Raw genomic sequence first — 15,978 nt, 5'->3', positions numbered from 1 at the left:
TTTTTGTCACAAAGAGAATAGAGGCCTTTCCAATTTGTTGGGCGAGATATGTTGCTTTGGAGACGTGAGTGTTTTTCTAAAATTTTTTTTTTCTCTAGTACTCTATGATCTCCACAATTCAAGATAGTGAAAATCTCTATCCTTCTCCGACCGTGATGTTTTTTCTCTTGACTTGATGGCTTCCCACGTAAATCCTGTGCATTTGCATTGACCTTTGTCTCTTCAATTTCTTTTTTATCGATGTCTTGCTACAACAGAACCGTTACCTCTTCTTCTCCCACGGTGGTGTTATTTCTAGTTTTGCAAGAGCCAAGTGGTGCCTGCCTCTATTGGAGAAACTTAAAATTTCCAATTGATTAGTCTATCTAAACGGAATTCCAACAGCAGACAACATGAAGAAATGAAAGTGGAAACATTCTCAGGTTTGCTACCTTCGTATCACCGGAAGAAGAAACAGCAAATCACATCTTTCTTTCTTGCTCCTACACGAAGAGGATTTGGCAAATCATAACTACAAGTACTTACATCAACACAATGATGGAAAACATCGATCGAGCACATATGGGCAGAATGGAGAGAGATGGATGCCCATACAAAAGGAACAAGAAGTAGCAAGGGACTGCCTTATAACCACCGCCTTATGCTGCGACATTTGGACAGAAAGGAATAGTGGAGCTTTTAATTTCGAAGTGGTTTCTGCCTCGAAGCTACTCCAGAGGAGTCTGAAGCTGCTGCAAGACTGGGCATTAGTGAAGCAATAAAGAAACCTTAATGCGATAAGTACGCTCCTGCAGCACCTTTCTGCATCCCTTACCTTCAGATGATCTATACCTCCCAAAATTGTCCACCAGATCTCCTTCAGTTCCTAGTGCGCCTGCAATCCCCAAACTGCTCAACCTCCCTTCGCACAGCACCTTCTTTATTGGCTCTCCCAGTCAACACTTCCTTGAGCTTCGCAGGTATCTGCTCCCATAGCGAAGCCACCTTCTTAGCTCAAAAAGAACCTTACTTTGCATCCTTTGGCCTCACCAATGCTGGTTTGTATCACCTTCTTTTAAGCAGTCGCCAGACCAACTCCCCCCCCCACTCTTAGTACACCTTCATAACGCCTCTCTATAAATACGCTTTTATTAATACATCCGGTGAAGTGATAGCACAAGGTCCCCAAGGCTATGGAAAGAATGGTATCAGGATTGGTCTTCCGCATGAAAAAATTTTGTTTTTTTAATCACATGTTCCAACTTTTTTAAATGACGTTTGCTGGCATACTACATGAGGCTCCTGAAATCATAGGGTCTAAAGATGGTTTGACACATACAGTCTTACCGGTTACCCCTGTATGTGGAGAGGCTTTTTCATATCGAGAATCCGCAGACTCTGAGTCACAGTAGAGCAACCTTGCTGTTGTGCCGTGACTCATCTTCTCAATTGTTTTCCAATTAAAAGATACAATTTAATTCATCTTTTTTGAATAATTTTGCAGAACAACGTCAAAGCAAACCATGTTTTTTGCATAGAATTCTTGATAATATTGGTTCTTCCTCATTGATACATTGGCAATTGCATACCTGGACGGTTAACAATCATTGAAAAATAGTACTCCATCTCTGTAAAGCATATGGAATCCTTTAGACCAACCAACAACGGGTATGCAATTGGAAAAACAAGCAGAAGGATAGAATTATGAAGTTTGAAAACCCCAAAACACTGCCTAAAGTGAAAGTAGGTTGGCTGACTTGTATACAATTGAAGACTTGATCTAGGATTTGGTACATAGAAATAAACATAGTACAAAGTTCTGCAAACCATAACAGAATTGTGTTGCGATAAATCAACAAATCAATTATCTAGTTTTAGAAAAGGAAAAATTTAAGTCTTGCCACTGCCGCAAACACAAGGGAAAACAATATGAGAAATAATTTATAAAGTAATATTGGCAGCCACAAATGGCCTTTCACATTGATCATCAAGAGTTGTGGATTTCCCAGAACAACGTGACTGTAAAGCACCCTTCTCCAATTAAGCTTTCACCAAATGTTTTTGTCAGAGAGAAAAACAGAGTAGCAGTATTCAATTGTGTGCTATGAACTACTCCCGGATCTTTTGGATTCCTATCCAACGGGCATAGTCAACCCACCTGCTCAATAGAAAATGGAGTGTCAACCTAGAGAGAGATATAGAAACTTCAGGCAATTTATAGTCATCAAATTTTCTAAAAAACCCTAAGGAAATCTCACATTAGAGATCCCAAAAATGTGTTTCCTGTACGAACTGCAAAGCACGATGCACTTAAAACAAGTTTGCGGCTGTGTAGCAGTGGCTCCAAGATTCGCTGTTCTATTACACCCGCTACCATCTGGTACCTGTTGAGTACAGGAATTGACTGATTCATCAATAAAAATAACAAGAAATGACTGATGTACACCCTTTTCTTTCGCTCCTGATTCATTAGTTACAGCTAGAAGAAAAATAAGGAATCACAAACCAAATAATGGTTCATGTGAAAGCTGTTCAAACAAAATTAAACTTAAATGCTCTTTGAATTCATATTTAATTTCCAAAAGGACATGTGAATGCATATTCCTATACGATCATACACACTAACAAGATAATGAACTTAAGTAGTGATTGGGGGGATGAGTTGATCATTGAAATGGATTCTAGATTCCATGATAGACAATTTAGTGATATATTATAAAATATTTGTATTATATAAAATAAGGTCAATCTTACATATGTTTTCATGGCATAGAAAAATAAGTAATAACCATTCCAATAAGCCCTATGCTATGTTGATGGATGCTTCTTCATAGCTTTATTATCCATTCCTAATAAGTGCCCTCTGACATTAGGTCAACTTTATAGATCAACATATAGTCCTTTAAGAGGGTGGTGCTCGGTGTAATAATAAAGTTGCACCATTGTGACCTAGGTACCATGGAGTCAAAACATGAAAATAACCTCTTCTCATGTGGGGTAAGGCTGCATATACCTACCCCTCCCTAGACCCTATAGTGGCAAACTGTTGTACATTGGAATGCCTTTTTTTAACATATAATTCTTTAAAGTTTGAGAGTTCCTATAATCATAGAGCAACTTGATATCATTATTTTATTATTAATCTTGAAATTTTTGAATTGCTTTTCATTTAACTCTTTGGCTTACTTTCACCTTTGAGACCAACTTAGCTTCTTAAATCCAAAGTTATCATCTTCCCCCTTTATCTAGACTCTTTTTCCTAGTTCTTTTCTAGAGGGTGTAGAGGTTAAACCAGAAAAGTCGCATTATACAAGAGAAAAGGCAATAAGAAGCATCATAAATATCTAGACTCTTCCCAGCAAGTTTACAAATATAGTTGAGATCATGAGGCATTCCACTTTCCCAAATGTCAGGATAGGTACTGCCCTGAGTGTCAGGAAAGGACGAGGCAAGAAATGGACCAAGACGAGATGAGGCACCCATCATCCCAAGTGTCTAAATGCAAGGCATCCCAGATTTTGACCTGTTTTCGAGTATTAGAATGGGATGAGTTAAGAAATGGACCAGGACAAAACAAGACACCCATCATCCAACATGTGGGGATGTGGGATACCCCATGCCAGGGAATAATCAGGATACCCCCACCTCACGATATTGAAACCTTGCTTCCAAGCCTATGAAATATTGGAGGATTGGACCTTTGTAGCCTCACCTAAACTCTACCTTTAAGGTAGATATATTTGACCATATAGGTTTCATGGAAAGCCCCTCTCTTACCTACAATTTGCATTGTCTAGGAATTTAGTATTACTTTATTGAGTGTTGAGATCAGAGTAACAACGGGTAATTATTTGCTCAATACATTAAGTTTTCTTAAGTCCTGCTCTATGCCTATCCCCATATACAACTATCGAAGGCTTGGATGACGATCATGATTTATAGATGTTAAAGTCTTGGCTAAGGCAACTTTGAGCCAAGGGGGACTTGTCTTGGAACTTAAGAGGTCCAAATGATAGGAAGAACATTCAACTTCATATTATCAATGAGAAACCCTCCAAGATTCCCCCTATAGTTGGAAAGGAGTTTACCAACCAATTAAAGACCACACATAGTGAATATGCAATAGAGTGTTACACATGGAAGAACATTAAAATCAATGCCATCATCACTAGAAAATGACAGTGCGATGGCCTAAAGGCTCAAGAGCTCCACATGACAAAGATAAATATATGGTGATCCGCGAAGAACTCAGAAGATTTGTCTTTAAGAATTGCATCTCAACATTGCATGTGAAACACTATATTACAGACAGCAACTTCACTATGCCAATAACCATGTAGAACATGTGCAAGCTCCCTTATGCATAAACCAGCATTCTCACTTCTTGCACATGCTACTTTATCCTTAACATTAACCCAAGCTCCCTAGAATTAGGCACCGACCCCCATATGAGAGCTTCAAAAAGCATAGGATGAAAGCTTCTTAAGTAAATGTATGGCCAGGGACTTGCATGCTTCAAAGAAGGTTCTCACTCCCACAAACACTTCCAACCAATCCTCAGGGCATAGATGGTGGAGCCATGCTGCTCCAGCTGGATCAAGGCATGCCACATCAGACCCATCGGTTACCGGCACGGTTTGGTCCATTAGTTAGAAATAGAGGGAGAGCGAGAAGGAGAAAGAGAGATGGAGGGAGGGTGAGGAAGGGAGAGAGGGAGGGGGATGGGGGGAGAGAGAGAGGGCTCGAAAGCCCTCATTTCATCAACAGATGGTTTCCCTATTTCGTTTCGAAACAAGGGATGCCCTTTTTTTTTCTTTTCTGCCATTTTTAAACGAAAGTTGGCAAATGGTTTGCCGACTTTAGTTCAAAAAAGGTACATTACAGGATGGCACAGTATGGACCCATACCATACCACCCACCAATTGGTATGGGTTCTAATACCAGTTCGCTAACCCTTTCCTCGGGGCCTAAGAATTGAACAAATTTGTATTCACCAATTGGTTTAGAATATTGTATAAATCCATATGATATTATAATTTCCTTTTGTACATGAGGCATGCATGATTTCTTACAAAGAATTCAAGGAACTTGCACTATGGTGATTTGAGGTCAAGTTATAGGCACATGGAAATCCATGATCAAGACTCCAACAAAGACCATCTACTGTTGCATCTCTATCTGATCTTATGTTAGAAATTTGTTACATTCCCCTCAGGTTCATGTAGTAAATCTGTATTATAGGTTGGTTTGTGTGTGTGTGTGTGTGTGTTTATGGTGCATATGATGTTGCGACTTGAGGTACTTCAGGCAAATAAATGCTCCCTCATTACATTTAGCTTAATAGGCTCTGTCATCTAGCTATAGGCCTCAAGTTCACTGGCAAGTCTCTTGTTGGTTCTAGAGCCTTGGCTCTCTCCCTTTTGATATCCTTTTCACTAATTGAATGAAGGTCCCACCATCTAGTAGAACTTATAGGAGCCCTTTCCATTTTAATTCAAAAAATCCCACAAAGTCCTTTTGTTCCTTTTAGCACAATTATATTTCTTGGGAATTGGGTATTATACAAATGAGGGGCCCATTTACCAACTACTCATCCACCCTGAAAGTTTAAATTATTTTGATATATAGATTGAATTATATGCAAGATTCTTCTAAAATATACTGTAACCATATGACATAGAAGAAAGCTTATGTCAATGAATGACATGAGAAAAGAGAACCTGCAAAGATCCTGAATACAAAATAATAAAGGAACGTCAAGTTCATTAGCAGATACAAGGATGACCACCTATAACCAAGAAGTCTATTTTTGAACTTTTTCAGATACTTGATAAAAAGATCTGGAATAAAAGATTTTATTTAGAAAGAGCAAAATGCATCAGAAGTTGCAAAATGTTGACCTTCTTATTTAAATATTGGAAGAAAATTTTAATAAGTGTAAATGCTCAAGAGGTATACATACCTAAGGTTACTGGACACCGCCATATAGACACCATAGGCAACACTAGTTGATAATATAGGGACATCCTCTGCTTCAACAGCAAAATTCTTATCCAATGCCTTCCTTGCATTAATCAAGGCATTCGTTATACCAACACCAATCTGCAAAAAGACTAAATTCAGCTGACAGCTGAAAATTTAGCTTATAATCTATTTGGTTATCTATTGATTACCATGAACTAATATGCTTTATTAATTTACTAAAATGATAATAAATGAATATAGGATTTACTGATTGGCTTGTTGAGCAGCCATTTCAACTGTTATATTTTGTACAAACCTCAGAAGCTTTGGGGGTACAGAAGTATCAATTAATTCATACAGATATCCAGAATGGTGATGAATTAAAACAAAAAAAAAAATGCTGAGGAAATAATTGATCTCTTAGGAGCAGACAATTTAATTATACCATAATTTTTCTTTATTTATTCATTAACTAAACTGTGTCCTTTGGAAAAAGACAACTTCCAGAAGAAATTGTCCAAATAAATATAAGCTATTATTCCAGAAAAATAGGAAGTAGCAGTACTAACACAATCCAGGGTGAAATGAGAATGTAGACACTGCCAGGGAACCAGAAAAATCAATTGCCCAATTCATACCATGATGCTTAGTCATTAACCCATGGGAAAGCAAAACATGAATGATATGCACAGTAGCGAAATGAAATTCCCAAATACAAAATATGCTTTTAGGTCTGATTGTGTAATGTTGATCACCAACCAGGCTTCTTTACCCCAAACAATTAACATCTACAAGTTTTACAGCAGTGGATAGTGGCTAGACGAAAAGCAGGTTATCAAAAAGTAGGAGCAAGCTGACAGACACTCCTGGCACCTTTTAGACACCATCAGGATGGACTTGACTGAAGGGTAGGGCAACTGTCAAACACAATTACGAAAGGCAGTTGGACATGGCTTACTACCATGTTGCTAGAATTACAGAACATTTCTATTTCTTAACCTTCTAGAACATAAAGGAATCTTGAAGATAAACATTGCAACAATGCATCTATATGTGTATGACTGAAATACTACAAAAGATTATAACATATGAAAATTTAGAAATATCAAAAGCTACCCCACTTTGCCAAGAAGAAAATGCTGATGTGACTGATATCATGGTAAAAGATTTAAGAAATGCTGAAATTTGTCACCGAAACCCCCTAATTGGTGAAAGAATCTGGCCTACCAGAGAAGCACCAGTCCCAACAGCAAATAGCTTTAACCCATTTCTCTGCACATAAAAAAGGAAAAATAAAGAAAATTACAATATGAATATGAAGTAGTAACTAAATTAGTTATTTAGTTTTTCACAGATAGCTGATCGCAACAGATCAATGTAGCATTTTTGAAAATTTACCACTATTGCACCAACTCTCTGCAAGAATGAGTATGATGTTCCAGCCAAAGCAACCTGGAAAAAAAGAGTTTCAGCATTATGAAGTAAGAGTTACACATGATCTCAAATCATTTTTTGGACTCATTGACTAGTAGCATTCACCTGGAAAGCATTATCAGGGCAGTTGTAAAAGAATTTGGCAATAGGTCCAGCACTGAATGCAAGAGGTGGTCGAAGAGAAACAGTTGGCGCAGGAAGCCAGACAAGCATAAAATCAGCAATTATTGCCATCAGCTAAAACAAAAGGTTGATTGGCATGCGATTAAACCATGAGCAAGAACCAGGGAATGGTTCAGCTAATGAAAAACAAATTATCTAAGAAAAACATTTTTTTTTTTAATGGGCCAACCAGCCTTTTAGTTTTCATGGCAGGCACCTTTCATACCAAAATTTTGCTTAGGCAGAAAATGTGAACCAACTGGCACCAAGGTCAAAGCTGGTCATGAAAAATAATCAAACTTTAACTAGCCTTATAGTTTACATGGCAGACCCCTTTATTGCCAAGAGTCACTTACCTATACATAAGGACATACATACATATATACATATGGAAGTGGGGGTACGGTGCACTCTGCAAAAATTAGAGAGGAAGATCCTAAATATTTTTTTCTTGTTAATTTTTTTTGAAAGAAGTAACCATCATAAATTGCTACACTACAACACTTAATGTAAGACCTTTTTTTTTTCTTTATTAAGTTATTCATGCTGATGTCTTACTTAAAATATAGTGGTGGTTCATATAACCACGGATTAGAGACCGATGTGCTGGTCCGTGCCATATTGCACGTGCAGTGACAATGTTGGATAAGCATGTGGCGGAGTTGCATGCCCAACCCCTCCTGCAACCAAAGGGGTTCCAGTAGTCATGCATGTCACACATAATGTTTGTTTGAATGGTCATACGCTGGCATGCATTACTTAAAATCTTATGTACAGTGCTGAAAGAAATAAATGGCACTATATTTATGGTCATTTGCTGCTGAAGTTAAAATTTGGTAGATTGATAAGGGGGTTGAAACATCAAAGGATGAGGGCTCAAGATTTTGAAGTGGTAGTGGCTCTTTCAGTATAGGATTACAATACTATGTGCTAATTCATACGACATTATGAGCAATACTGCCATCTTGTAGAATTCTTTGAGTCTTAAAATCATGCATCAATCTGTTAGCACCCTAGATGCACCTTTTGCTTGATATCTGTATCAGTAAGACCGAGAAAATTTTCCCAGCATAGTTCCAATTTACCATTTAACTTAAACTACATATCACTAATTAGCACTAAAACATTTCTATACAACATTAAGATCATTTACAACAAGTGTTAGAACCTCAGAAAGGGCTGGAAGGCTACTTGTTACTCCATTACTATTTTCAAGGGACACAACACCATACCGAACTAGACAATATGAGACGTACTATACTATACTTGCTCGTACCAGGATGCAGCATAGAGGGTGTACCGACTCTCAATACACCGAACCGGCCCTAATACCCGGCGTACCACCATAGTAGTAGGGTGGCACTGCTATATGGCCTGGTACCGAGATGGTGTACCTTGATTTTAGCTCATATTTTAAGTCCTCTTTTCATATTTAATGCCACTAGACTACCTCTCTTGATGCTCTATGTATGCTTTCGTCAAGTCAACAAGTACCAATCCTCTCTTTTAAGTAGCTCCAAAGCAAGCCAAAGAAACAAGACTACTTTCATAGCACACAACCATATTGGTTCCTCGATATTGTGATTGCTGTTCTTTGTCCTTGTCCCCTCCTTCCAATTCTTCTCTCTTTCTCATAACTTCACAACGTGCATCACAAATGTATGATGGATGGTTAGTTTAACTGTTGTGTCACTTAGAAATGTGCATCTCAATACATTTTCTCCAATGACATAGCAAAAACCTTAATTTTTATTTATAATAGTGAGCCAAGCTACCAGTTAGCCAGGTACATACATTTTCTCCCATACGTTCCTGAACTCTATTCATTCAGCCCAAAAGTTCACCTTAATCCAAACATCTGGTTCAAATATTTTGTTGAATAATTGTAATCATACCAAATGCCTGATTGAACGTTTACTGAATAGTTTGCCTGGTTAAATTCTCATTCAATAACTTACAAAAGCAACAGTCCCATCCTTCTTTAATCTTATTATCTCTCATTAAAATTATATTATATCCTCTCTCTCTCTCTCTCTCCTCTCTCTCTGCATCTGTGCATGCACACGTCTATGTGTTGTGATTCTGATCTAGCTGATTGATAACCTCTTGCTTACCTTCTTCCAAGCCCAGCCTATCATATCAACTATCATAAGGCGTAGACCACATTTCTTTCTCAAAGGTAACCATTAGATCTATGTTGGGCGTCATAAATTTCTCCATATGTGCCTTAACAAATTCTATAGAACAGATAGATATGGTAATAATGTTTTTAAAAAAGGCACACTGTCACCCTTCCCATTTTGCCAACCTTATGTAAAGTATTGTTCCAGCTTGTTTCCACAATAAACAAGGGATATAGTTTTCATTTTTTTTCCAAAACGCCGGCTAGGCAAAAGCTATTACTTGAGGATTCCTAGTCTCCCTGCCATTCAAGCAATTTTAGCTTCTTGTCTAAGAAACCTTGCATTAAGATCACACAACCTCATGTTCTAATAGACCGGAACTACACAAGTTCTGAAGTCAAGTTCATTTTATTATTAGTGAGAAAAAGGTGATTCTAGATGATAGTGCAAGCTCAATTATTTTAAAATCATTTACCACCATAGTCACATGGAAAGCTTCATTTATCATCCTTGACATGATGATTTTATATTGATGTATGTAATCAAAAACACAATTTTTCAGTGTATGACAGATTGGGAAGAAAAAAGAAACTAAGAGAAGAAAGTGAAAATTTTCTCACGGTAAGATATAGGAAATGCTTCTAGCAAAACTCATACCACATCTGCAAAAACAAAATCCAGTTCCTTGACAAATTTCTCTCTGCGACGTTCCCACTCGGCAGCAGTCTGGAAAATGTAAGCCCAACAGATCAGCACTATCATGGCAGTCATAAATTCTTCTACAAAACTAATCAATGAAAATTATATAACACAAAATAAATGCAAGGAAACTCAAAAGGCATCATTTTTAGCAAATAAAGAAAATTCATCCCAATAGATTTCACAAAAAAAAAAAAAAAAAAAAACTTTTCTCTTTTTTTTGTGTGTGTCTCTGTCTCTGTGTGCATGCACATGCCTTTTTCTCTTCTTCTTTGTTTTGGGGGGGAGGGTTTTATAAACCTTGTGCAGAAACTAGATCCAGATCTTCTCAAAACAAAAAACTTTGTCAAAATTTGGACAATCTGGGTTCTTATTATAAAGCTTCAAAACCAAGTCAAACAGTAAGATTGCCCAAATTACAACCAAACCAGGAAAAAAAGCCTACTTGTTCTATAATGTTGACCAAATTAAAACCGGATGCCATTTCAAAGGTATGATGTTCTCCAAGTCCATATCAAAGAAAATTGTAATTTGAAGTTATTTCCCAAACTAGAACTAAACCATGCATGGTTTTTTTTGCCACCTAGACTAAGAAATTCTTGATAATATAAAAAATATTATGATAAGCAACACCCAAATATAGAAAAGTAAATGTCATGATTTGATAATAGTATGCAACACAAATTGTTTCTTATCCTTAAGAAAAAAATAGGGATATTCAATGCATTGAAAGTTAATGGCAGAGAATATGGAAAGTCCAGTTTTGTGTGTGTGTGTGTGTGTTGGGGAGCTTGTGGGGGAAGGGATGGGGCACGCGCAATGTGGAGAGCAGCTTTTACTAATGCAAAAATGTCGGTCATCATTAGTTTTTCTGGGTATTAATTAGCTTTGATTGGCATCAAGATCTTGCAACATTGTAGAACTTAAAAAGAAATTGTAGGCTATGCACTGAAATGAGCCAAAACTTAAAACTACAAAACAGCTTTAACCCACAAGAACAGAGTTATACTTTGGTTGTCCATAAATATCAAGGGTTACATACATTGTTATCATTCTACCAATTCAAAAGATATGATTAAATTAGTACATTTGATTTTTGAATAGCTTGTGGAGTAATCTCTAAGTAGGATGTCTAATCAGCTTCTAAAACTATAAAAACTACCTCGCCAGCATTTTTTTTGGCAGAACCTCACCAGCTTTTCATCTCCTTATTTACTTTTCCTGAATTACTTTAAGTCCCAGTACATCAACCTTTTTTCAAACAATTAGGAAGCAGTAAATGTGATGTAAGCACATATCTGTCAAAAGCCAGAAATTTAGGAAAAGAATCTGGCAGCTATTGGTTATCAATGATTTTCAATGTTCATGTGCTCGCATCAGCTTTCTTGAACAATGTTCATTTACCTAGACTTTATGTAGTCAAGATAGGCTTCAAAATGAAAGAAATATAGTGGTCCCAAGGTCATTTTCTTCCCATATTAACCTTTTAGTTTATTGATGTGGCCCAATCTGCAATCATAATGCATAAAGAATCGCCAATGTCAACAACATCAAACCGTGCAAGGTAAACAAATGATGTTCATAAAAAGGTGTATAAGAAGTCTATATGAACCCAAGCTTTGAAAGGCCCCACTATGGGGGTGTATCAATTATGTATGGATACCAGGGTGTACCATCTTGGTACCGGAATTTGTACCGGTACCACCTTGTTATTGTGTTGGTATGCCTCCCATGCTATGTACCAGTACCAAACCAAAACAGTATGGTATGGCCCCTAGAGCCTGATTAGGTACAATATGGTGTACCCTAATGGGTACAGTATGTACCACCAATATTTACTTGTACCAACTCGTGGTCTACCAATATAGGGTGTCATCACATGGTATGTACCACGGTGTGAGGCTCAATATAAGGCATTATAGACAATAGTACTGTCAGTTGTTTCAATTCTTATATAACCCAGAAAATAAAGTACCAATGCGGCTCCTAACTTCTAAAAAAAGAAAGAATAGTCACTATTAAGTAGACCTGCTCAAAAACCAAATAGCCCGCCCGGCTTGCCCAAGCCAGATCATTTCAAATGGTTCTAGACCTAATTTTTTAAGCCCAAAGAACCAAACCGGGCTTAAAATTTAAGAACGGGCCAGCCTTAGGTCTACATCGACCCAATCTGAGCCCAATATTTATATAATATATAATAATATAATATAATATATGTTTTTATCTTCTTTCTCATCTTATCCTTTCCGTCCCTCTCCCCCCACTCCCCTCCTCCTCCTCCTCCTCCTCCTCCCACCACCCTGGCCTGGCCACCCCATATCCCACCTCCCCCTCCCCTCCTCCTCCCACCAACCAGGCCGCCACCCTATCCCACCTCCCCTCCCTTTTGCCTCCTCCTCCTCCCCATCCCACCTCCCCCTCCCCTTCACATCCCCCTCCCACCACCTAATCCCTGTCCCACCTCCCCTCCCCTCCTCCTCCCCACCAATCGAGTCACCCCGGCCAACCCCCGTCCCAACTCCTCATCCCACCTCCCCCCTCCTCCTCCCCACTAATCCAACCGCCCCCCTTCCCTCCCCAAGTGCTATTTTTTTAAGAGAGGGGTTCTTTGGCAAAGCCCACAACCCGGCTCAAAAGCCCAAAGCACGATAAGCAATGGCATCGAAATTGAGAAGTAAGCCCGAACGCTAAGCTGGGCAGGACCTAGGCCTGAAAAAATTAAAGGCTAGTATAGACTGAGCCCGACCCACCCATTGAACAGGTCTACCATCAAGTTCTAGAATAAAAACATTAGATGCTTTCAAAATCTGACATCAATACTGAGAGAGTTGTAGTATTTATGGTGCACTTTCAAAATTCAACATTAATCAGCAATTTAAAATTACACAAAGGAATAAGGAATAAGTTGTCTTTGCGAACCTATTTCTTACTGTAAAGCATTAGGTTCTGCCCTGTATTTCATACTAGCAAATATTTCAGAGCTTTAATATTGTGATTAGGGAATAAGTCTCTCTTCAAGTCACACTTTATACTTGATGCAGTCTTTTTCTTTTAATATCTCACAAACCGCAATAGAAGTTCCTGCTGTAACATCTATTGTTAGCAGGATTTTAAGCCATGGCTGCACATTTATCTATATCACCAACATGACTACATGGTTTGCATTTTATCATCACTCATTTGGAACTCTTTTATCATTCTACAAACAAGGTAAAATGGTGATTAAAAAGTATGCATATTATAAGATATTTTGCATGGCTCGCATGTGATTGGCAGTGGGTTGACAAAGAAAATGGACAAGAAGGCTACAAGATTATCTAGGATAGTTATTTCAGTCACATTTCCAAAGACGCCGGACTCTCATTGTCATTATCTGCTCACATGTAAACACTTGCTATTATTTTTAAACAACAATTTGCCACCACAGCAATGCTTGAATTGGAGGAAATCAAGTTTTGCTGCATCTCTCATATCATAATGAACCTATATAAACGCAAGGGCTAAACTAGTGATGCTTGTTACTTTGTGTGCTTATGCGAATGACAAGCTTAAGCAACTAAAACATATCTAGGTCAATAAATCCCAATACACACATCGTATTCAAAATATATGAATATTTTGCAAACAAATATTAGAATTTAGAAAGACTGTAACCAAGGAAGCAGCAAAAGAATCAACTTGCAATTGTTAAGATTACACAGATTGCCGTCAATCATTAGATCAAATACAACCATAAACCAAATCAAAACAACTGTTTTTCTACATATAGTACAGATGCGTCATTTTTGTTATTAAAGTAGCACACAAGAAACAATAGAAAGATGCTGCAATATGCTTCAATCGAGCGTTGATGCCGAGGTGCATTGACATAAAAGGTATCTCAAAATGCCTTTCTTCCAGACTTCCATTTAAGTCAAAGTCAACGGAAAATAAGCTACAACTATCAAGAACTAAACCAAGCTAAAATTGGCAAAAGATATAAGTAAAAATCATGGAAAATATCCAATTAATGGAACCACAACATAAGAAATCAAGTCAAAAACCAGCAAAAAAGAGGAGGAGGGGGGAGGACTTTGGTAAAGATGCCGACGCCGCACTCCATGGCGACCTTGGCCAAGAAGAGGTCATCAGCCAGAAGCCTTTCCTTGAACCCCCCGAACTGGAGCAGCCACCGGAAAAACGGCGACTTCTCAAGCTCGACGAACCGGCGCACGATCACCCCGGGGATCCTCCCAGCCTCGACGGCCGCCGCGAGGTCCTTGGGGAGGCTGTCCAGCGTCCGGCCGAGCTCCGACAGGGCCAGGAGCGCCTCTGTCCGGTTCTTCCGGCCGGAGTCCCCATCCTCCCCTCCACCATCGCCGCCTCCTCCGCCGCCACCGCCGGTGTTCCCAATCCCGCCATCGCCGGATCCGGAGAGAACGGTGCGCCGGGCGCGGCGGGGAGGGAAGACCCGGAGGCGGGGAGGGCGGACCGGGGGAAGGAATCGAACAGCGGAGAATGAGCAGCGGCCACCAGACGAAGGGCTGGAGATGGACGGGAATTGAAGGTTAGAGGCGGCAGCGGCGGAGGCGGCAGCTGCCATTGGTGGGAGGCGGGTGAATTGGTTTCGAAATCTGTTTGGTAGAGTTCTCCATTGATATATTTATATTTTGGTGAGAAGGAACGGGAGGGGGTCGTCGAAGATTTGGTGGGGCATGGGCAGGAGGGCGCCAATTTTGGACCTCAGGTGTGCGGGCCGATCCCTTTGGATATGGGGGAATTTGGGGATTTCGGCAGATGCTGCGGGGTTTTTAGCTTATGTGGACAGGAAAGCAATGAGTACAGTGAATCTGGGGATGAATCTAGGATGTCAGGAGTTGCATTCAGGTGGAATCCAACGAAGATTCGTGCCTAGATTCAGAGAATTTTTCAGATTTGCATTTATTATCCTCGTATCTAATCGAATTAGGTTCGGATAATTATGGTCATTATTTTAGTATTCTCCTTTGCGCAGATTGTGCATCATAAATGATTTTATAACTGGATATCTATTAACTTTCATGTCAAAGTAATAAATAAATTAATGAAACTATTGGTTCAGTGATTTAAAAGGGTGTTTTGTTAACGATGTTTTTAATTGAATCCATGTAATTCCTACCTTATAGAGATGAAGTATCATTCCTTCTTTCAGAGATCCTCCTTCTGGATTTTAATTATCATGAAAAAACACTTGATAAGAGTGAGTCATGGGGGAACATGAAAAATTAAAAAAAGGCAGAGAATTTATGATTATGGCTGGTATGGAAGTATATAGAAAGATGAATGCTCATACCATGACTTGGAGTTAATTGTGATCTTGTTATAAAAAAAATAAAATCAAAAAAATAAAAAAAAGAAATCAAAATTGAGTAGCCAATGTACTAGATTTTTTTTACAAGTAGCAGCAGCTTGGAGAGAGTTTTGCAAATAGAAGACATCTCTTACCAAAAAAAATAAGAGTGAGTCATGGGGGAACATACATGCATTTCAAAGTTTATTATAAAATCTATAATATAGTAATAGATAAATAAAAATTGTGCTAACTTCTCTCTAAATTAAAAAATGATAATTATTATTAATTAGAATATAGCATTGGAAC

The 15,978-nt window shown here is 38.5% G+C and overlaps 1 protein-coding gene across 2 annotated transcripts; it reads right to left on the bottom strand.

Moving 5' to 3' along the window:
- Window positions 1-1,712: 1,712 nt before the first annotated feature.
- LOC105045562 (protein RETICULATA-RELATED 4, chloroplastic) lies at window positions 1,713-14,990 on the bottom strand. Of its 2 annotated transcripts, XM_010923895.4 has the most exons (8): window positions 14,434-14,988; window positions 10,320-10,388; window positions 7,483-7,614; window positions 7,342-7,395; window positions 7,171-7,215; window positions 5,942-6,081; window positions 2,238-2,363; window positions 1,713-2,137 (listed from the first exon to the last, which is right to left on the bottom strand). In XM_010923895.4, the coding sequence occupies exons 1-8, from the start codon at window positions 14,941-14,943 to the stop codon at window positions 2,089-2,091; spliced, it is 1,125 nt and encodes a 374-aa protein (XP_010922197.1). In that variant the 5' UTR covers window positions 14,944-14,988; the 3' UTR covers window positions 1,713-2,088. The 2 variants fall into 2 exon arrangements, with proteins under 2 accessions (XP_010922197.1, XP_073114237.1); XM_073258136.1 differs by lacking the exon at window positions 7,483-7,614 and having other exon boundaries at window positions 14,434-14,990.
- Window positions 14,991-15,978: the final 988 nt, after the last annotated feature.

The sequence above is a fragment of the Elaeis guineensis genome, chromosome 5 (genome assembly GCF_000442705.2).
Source record: "Elaeis guineensis isolate ETL-2024a chromosome 5, EG11, whole genome shotgun sequence".
NCBI lineage: Eukaryota > Viridiplantae > Streptophyta > Magnoliopsida > Arecales > Arecaceae > Elaeis > Elaeis guineensis.
Note: the sequence above shows the minus strand (reverse complement) of the source record. Positions and strands in the feature narration are given on the sequence as shown.